We start from the raw sequence: 7,353 nt of genomic DNA, 5'->3' as shown, positions 1-7,353 counted from the left end.
TTTTGCGGAACTGGGGACTGAACTCAGGACCTTGCGCTTGCCAGGCAAGTGCTTATGCTACTGAGCCATCTCCCCAGCCCCTAAAATAAATTTTTTGTACTAGATTAAGGTCCACTTAAATGTATTAGCTATGCTACATCACAGTGAAATTTTTTCCTTTTTTTTCCTTCTAGTTTGTCTTGTCTTCCGGTGTTGTGAGACAGGGTCTCACTATATAGATCAGGCTGGCTTGAACTCACTATGTAGCCCTGGCTGTCTCAAACTTATGTGATCCTCCTGCCTCAGCCTACTCAATGGTGGGATTCTAGGCACGCACCACCACGTCCAGCAATTTGTCTTTTCTTTTGCACTTGATTTATATGTTGAGTCTCTCAAGAGTGACCGTGCAACATTTAAGCTTGTGTGTCGCATTTACTTCACTTAACATTGTGATCTGAAGGTGCATCCTTTCTCCTACAGATGACTCCGATTCATTCTTTGTGGCAGCGTAGTACACTCTTGTGTACAAATGCCCATCCATCTGTTAAAGGACGTATAGGTTGCTTCCAAGATTTAGCTATTATCAGCTGTGTGGCTGTAAGCACAAGTATACGCACTTTACTGTAGTATTGCAAGGCCAAGCCGGAACACTGAAATGACACCCCAGAATTAGGGGCAAAGTTGTGTCTCTGTTTTTGTTTTTGCTTTGTTTTAAAGAGAAAAAAAAACTAAACAGTGATACAGGATTTCTAAATAAGAGATAATAGGAAATACGTGTTTACTTTTTGAGGCAATACCCCTGTGTAATCCAGGCTGGCCTTAAACTCACTGTGTAGCCCAAGCTGGCCTCAAACTCACGGCAGTCCGCCTGCTGGGATGACCAGTGGCACCACTATGTTCAGCTTCCATTTTCTTAGGTCCTCCTCCATCTCCTTTTTCAGACTACAGTACTTTCCAATGTAAAAATCTTATACTTTCCTGTTCAGGTTAATTCCTGAATGTTTAATTTTTCTTAATGCTATTGTGGAAAGTATTGTTTGCCTAGCTTTTCTCTTGTTTGTTACTGTTGTACAAGAATGCAATATAGATGATTGCTTCTTCCAACTGTGGTACTGAATTTGGTTATTCTAGGGGTCTTATGGTGTTTTTGTTTTTTTGAGTCTTCTAAAGGAGAGGATTTTTTTTTGTTTTTGTTTTTTGTTTTTGTTTTTGTATTTTAGGGAAGGGTCTTCAGGGTCTCACTGCTAGATCGGACTCATAGTGATCCTCCTGTTTATAGCCTCCCAAGAGCTGAGATTACAGGCGCACACTACCACTCCCTGTCTCAGTTGCCATCTCAGCTCACCCCATGGGTAGGGCTGGCATGGCAGGCCCAGGGGTTGAACCCTAGGCCCCTGCACTTGCAGGTGCTTTAATCTGCTGAGATTTTTGGCTGGCCCATAATGGAGAGGATGATGTCACCTGCAACTAATGATAATTCACCTTTCTTTTCTGTATGTATTCCACTTTGTTTTCTGCATCATTACTTTCGCTAATGTTTCAAGAACTATATTGAGTCAGAGTGATGATAGCAGACATCCTTGTCTTGTTCCTGATTTAGAGGAAAATCTTTCAGCTTTTCCTCATTTACTGTGACGGCAATAGATTTGTCATCAATCATACCGATAAAATGGCTTTTATCAGATTGAAATAAAGACCTTCTATACCGATTTTCTTCAGGGAGTTTTATTATGAAAGAATGTTGAATTTTGTCAGAGGCTTTTTCTGCATCTATTGAGATGGTCATGTGATTTTTTGTCTTTGCCTCTGTTTATGTGTTATATTATATTTACTGATTTGCATGTATTGAATCCTCCCTGCATTCCTGAAATGAATCCTATTTGGTTATGATGTACAATCTTTTTGATGATTTGCTGTTTGTTTTGTCAGTATCTTTTGAGAGGTTTTGCATCTGTGTTCATACACAGGATTAGCCTTGGGTCAGGGCTATAACCCAGCGTACAAGCACCTTCCTGGCCAGCACAAGGTCCTGAATTCAAGTCCCTGTGCCACAAAAAAAAAAAAAAAAGGAACAGCAAAGATGAGCCTAGTTCTTGTGTTTTTGGCTGTGTCCTTTTGCAATCAGAGTAATGCTCACTTCCAGGACTGACTTTGGGAGTACTGCTTCTGTGCTGACTTCGTTACAAAGTCTGAGGAATGCGGGCATTAGATCTTCCTAAAGTTCTTGTGGAATTTGACAGGAAATCCATTAGGACTTGGGTTTTCCTTAGTTGGTATTTTTCAATGACTGAGAAAATACCTTATAGGAATTCAGTATTTATGAAATTGCAACGTCAACTAATTTAACGTAATGTTTATGATTCGTTTATTTGTAGTTAATGTTTTAAGATATTTTAGAAGTATAGAATTAGGATTTCCAAATGTTGGGTGTCTTTCAGGTCCCCCTTCATAGAACTTGACTTCTATACCTAGTTTACCAAAGCTATCTACAGTGTTCCCTGCACAGTCACGACAGTGTAGATGCTGTGTGCTCCCTGCCTGAAAGACGTGTAGGTGACGGGTTTCTATATATAAAGCTCTATATTAGCCCAGTGCTCTTCCTTAGAAGACTGATGCTCTTCAGCTGTATAAACTTATGTTAAATACCTCATAGGTGATTGAAGGATAGGAGAAAGATAAAGTTGGTCAGTATCCTTTGTAGTAAATTTTATCTGAACCATTTTTTTTTTTTTTTTAATATAAATTCTGGGCCTGCATTCACAGACCTCCCCTCTAGGCTGCAGTAGTTCCTGTTCATGCTGGTTTATTACCTGAGAGACTCAGAGGACAGAGACAGACCCAACCACAAGACATTCCAGTTGGGTGCAGTGACACACACTTGATTTAGTGGTCTCTCTGACTGCTTTGGCCCTGTGGCGCATGAGATGAGCATGCTGGGAAGGACAGAATAGAAACACTGAGGGCCTCTCCATAGCCTGGTGTTGCTCAGAGCAGAGTCCTGAGGAAAATGACAGAAAGGTTCCAATAACATAGTACCATACATTCCTCTCTCATTCCCCCCTCCCCCCCCATTTCTCCTTTCTTATCAGGTGAATACACAGGACTTCCGAGGACTGGTTCGGGAAGATGCCGTACTCTACCTGCTGGAAATCCCCAAAGGTGAAATGGTGACCATCCTAGTCCAGAGCCGCGCTGACGGTGAGTACCTGTTGTCTCTTAGATTACTCTGGGTGAGTGGGAAGAGTGACCGAGGAACCTTTGGGCCAGAATAGGCAAATCCCCTCATTAAATAATTAAAGTGGGGCCTGACGTCTACTCCTTAGATCTCAGGAGTAGGGATAAACTATGGGTGTTATTTATCCTTCTCCAAAAATGTTTTCTTTATCCCTACTAAAATTCTCTCACTGTGTCACTTTGGAATAAAATGATTGTACAACAGTGATACATCCTTAAGTTCACCTTGGAGTGAACTGAGTGTCTATATGACAGGCGCTAGGAGCCACGGTTGTTGTCACCTCCTACTTTGCTTCTTAACAGTCTGGCAGGTGGATGTGCCTTTCAGTGCCTGGCACTTATGTGTGAAGGGTGGGGCCAGAATAGTCTTCTGTCTTCCTTCCTTCCGAGGGCTGTTTGGCAACTAAACTACTTGGGGTTCACCAGAGACAGAGCACCTGTCGGAGACACTGGAACCAGTGGGAGATAAGGTCTGTTTGGAGTCATTGGTACACTTAATTGTGGAGGCTGATAATCCCAAGATCTGCAGGGATGGGTGGTTGTGTTAAGCCGATTTCTTGCTAGGACCATATATCTAATGCCCATGATTTAAAGGCAAAGTTTAGTCAACTCACAGTTTCACTGGGCGCAGTTCATGATCAGCTGCCTTCTGTAGCAGAGACTCTGTGGAGGGAGAGAATGGCAGGCCAGAGCTGCCTAGTTCAAGGCAGTCAGAAAGTGGAGCAGGGAGATCGTGCCAGAGGGAAAGGGGCAAGGGCCAGACATAGTGCCCCTGTCACGCCGCTGCGACCCACCCCGGCATACCCAGAAGTATGTGTTGTTCATCACTTGGGAGGTTCTCAAGCCAGGAAGTCAACAGCCTAACCATCATGGCGGGCAAGCTGGATGCATAGCAAAGCTAAGGGTTTAGTTTTAGTACAAGTGTAAAGGCCTGAGAATTAAAGGTATTGGTATGTTTCTAGTACAAAGGCAGAAGGAAAAGGCGGTGTCCTGAGTGGAAGGCCAGGAGGCAGGAAGAGTTGTATTCTCTTACTTGAGACCGAGTCCAAGTGAGTGCTTTTTGTACTGTACTGTTTGGTTCAGGGTCACCCACACTAGGGAGGAAAATCTACTTTGCTCAGTCTACCCATTTAAGTGTTTGCCTCACTCCAGCCACCTGTCTCACACACACCCAGCGTGATCGTGGGCCTTGATGTCCAGACAGCCTATGTCCAGTCAAGTTGACACATAAAGTTAGTTATTACAGCAGCTGATGAAGTTGCTCACTTATCTGTTGGTGCTGTGCTTTCTGAAAAGCCTACCACTGAGCTCACTGAATTGGAGGGACAGTGAAGGGGATGATCGGAGCTGGGAGGAGCTGGTAGCCCAGGAGAGTCCTTCCTGAAGCTGATGCAGCACACGGTGCTCTTGTCTTCCAGTGTACAGAGACATCCTGGCCTGTGGCAGAGGGGATTCATTTTTTATCAGAGCCCACTTTGAGTGTGAGAAGGAAACTCCACAGAGCCTGGCTTTTACCCGTGGAGAGGTCTTCCGCGTGGTGGACACGCTGTATGATGGCAAGCTGGGCCACTGGCTGGCTGTGAGGATCGGGAATGAGCTGGAGAAAGGCTTGATCCCCAACAAAAGCAGGTATCTGAGATCTCGGGTTCTCACATGCCTTTTGTCCTTCCTGCTGGGAAGAACCCCTAATCCACCTCAAAAGGAAATCGGTCCCACATGCCTTCATTGTTATGACCTCCTTGTTTATGGGGAGTTGCCTGGAGCTATGATCAGCCACCTGTCCGTTTGCTCTGAGTGCTTAGCAACACATGCTTGCTTGTGGCTGTGTTTGGCGATTTCAGGCCTTGCACAGGACACACAGCAGGTGCTGAGTGGCTGGTGTGCTCCAGCGTGCACTCGCTGACACTGCAGGGGCCTTGGAAAGACACCTGTATTTTAGCAGAGTTCCAGGTGTGTTTACTGTAACCGAAAGCAGATGAGCCAGAGTTGATGTGCTTGTCAGAGTTACTTCTGGTGGGCTTCATGAGGACCCTGTTTTGTTTTGTTTTGTTTTGTTTTGTTTTGTTTTGTTTTCTGCCTCCATTGGGAAGCAGAGATGCCCACCTCCTGACCTTGGAAATACCTTCATTGTCAAGCTGAGTCTTCCTCTAATCCAGCTGCTTAAGTAAAACTGACAAGCACAGGGGCTGTATTTCCTGGCCTTAGAGATTTGCTTCCAGTGGTTTCTTTTCTCAGAGCTGAGCAGATGGCCAGTGTCCAGAATGGCCAGCGGGACAATGCCGGGGACAGGGCAGACTTCTGGAGAATGCGTGGTCAGAGATCTGGGGCGAAGAAGAACCTGAGGAAGAGCCGAGAAGACCTGACAGCTGCTGTGTCCGTGAGCACCAAGTTCCCAGCGTATGAAAGGGTTCTGCTGAGAGAAGGTGAGGAGCCGCCATTTTCCAACTACAACAGTCAAGTCGCAGCTTACCTACATCACGCACACCCAAGGCGTGTGCAGAGTTGGAATCATGCTCTAAGAAGGTAGTGAGCTGTCCAGCTCCTCAGGGGAGGCAGATTTCCATAAACTAAGAAATATTTGAATACCACCAGGCAAAAGTTCTTAGATGTTGCCCACAGCAACAATGCCTTTAAAAACAGCAAGGAAGGTGATGAAGATGGGCTGTCCAGGAAAGAGCTGGGTTCCATTGAGGGTGGGAAGACGTGCAATTGCTTTGATTTGTTTCCTATGCAATACTTCTGCTTCTTATCTGAACATCTGGGTGTGTGTATGTAGTAACCTTCCTCTTCTCATTTCAGCTGGTTTCAAGAGACCTGTGGTGTTATTTGGCCCCATCGCAGATATAGCAATGGAGAAGTTGACAAATGAGTTGCCTGACTTGTTTCAAACAGCTAGTAAGTGTGTCAGGGATAGTTTCTCCTTACATTCTTATATCTTAAAATTTCGACATCCCCTTCACCTGAAGCCATTAGTTATTCATGTTTTGCTGCATACACTCTCCCCCACCCCCCGCCCATGCACAGGCTCATGTGTGTGCACATGCCCATCTTCAAAAGCTTCTGAGGAACCATTTGAAAGTTGAAGTTGTGGACATTTTATTCCTGTGTGTGTGTGTGTGTGTGTGTCCTAAGCATAACACTCTTCCATTATCGGCTCTGGGGTTGAGAAATTTAACATGTTATGGATTGAGCATGGCTAATTTGAAAATCTGAAACCAAAATGCTCCACAAAGGTTTTGAGCACTGACGTGTTGCGTCACACATGGAACATTCTATACCTGACTCTGATGGATCCCTATCAAAATACAAGCCCACTTAGAATATTTTATGATGTTCTCTTCAGTCTGGGTATATGAGATGTGTATAAAACAAGTACTTTCCAACTTGGTTCCATTTCTTCGAAATGTTTTATATATGCAAGTATTCTAAAATCTAAAACATTTCTGGTCCTGAGTAGTTCTGATGAGGGAAGTTTATCGGCGTTTATTGTACTGTCTGTTTCTTCCAATTTCCTTGATTATCCCATTTATTTCATAATTACTTTTGCTTGTTTTAAAAAAATAATTCAGGATGTAACCAAGAATCATTCATTACATTGGTTTCTTTTTGTGATTTTTTTTTTTTTTTTTCTTATGTACTTTTATTTACTTTCTTCTGAATTACTTCGGACACTGGTATTTTGAAGAGCCCAGGCCATGGTGTGATCCCTTTTGGGCTCCCTGTGTCTCTGTGGTTACCGCTCAGATAAGCAGCGCTGGGAGGAGAGTTTGTGGAGCACTTGGCTAGCATGCGTGCAACGCAGTGTTCCACCCTCAGCCTGGAGCCGTCAGCCACTCGTAGTTAAGTGACGCCTTTCTGATCGTGTCTTATGATGTCAGGCGTCCCATCATCATGCATTTGGTCATCATTGATTTCTTTTTTTAAAAATTTATTTGGCAGAACCGGGGATTGAACTCAGGCCCTTGCACTTGCCACGCAAACACTTATTTTACTGAGCTATCTCCTTGGCCCCAATTTCTAAAAGAATTACTTAATTTTGCTATTTCAGAAACAGAACCAAAAGATGCAGGATCTGAGAAATCTGCTGGAGTAGTTCGGTTAAATACCGTGAGGCAAATTATTGAGCAGGTGAGAAGAATC

General features: G+C 44.1%; 1 protein-coding gene across 1 annotated transcript in view; it reads left to right on the top strand.

The window, feature by feature from the left end:
- Tjp2 (tight junction protein 2) overlaps positions 1-7,353 on the top strand; it is a 91,984-nt gene that overhangs the window by 69,295 nt on the left and 15,336 nt on the right. The window contains exons 10-14 of the mRNA XM_004637210.2: positions 3,069-3,177; positions 4,632-4,842; positions 5,449-5,636; positions 6,013-6,108; positions 7,262-7,341. Coding sequence (XP_004637267.1) covers positions 3,069-3,177; positions 4,632-4,842; positions 5,449-5,636; positions 6,013-6,108; positions 7,262-7,341 — 684 coding nt within the window. The remainder of the gene's footprint in view (positions 1-3,068; positions 3,178-4,631; positions 4,843-5,448; positions 5,637-6,012; positions 6,109-7,261; positions 7,342-7,353) is intronic.

Source organism: Octodon degus, unplaced genomic scaffold (assembly GCF_000260255.1).
Source record: "Octodon degus isolate 3935 unplaced genomic scaffold, OctDeg1.0 scaffold00087, whole genome shotgun sequence".
Lineage (NCBI taxonomy): Eukaryota > Metazoa > Chordata > Mammalia > Rodentia > Octodontidae > Octodon > Octodon degus.
Note: the sequence above shows the minus strand (reverse complement) of the source record. Positions and strands in the feature narration are given on the sequence as shown.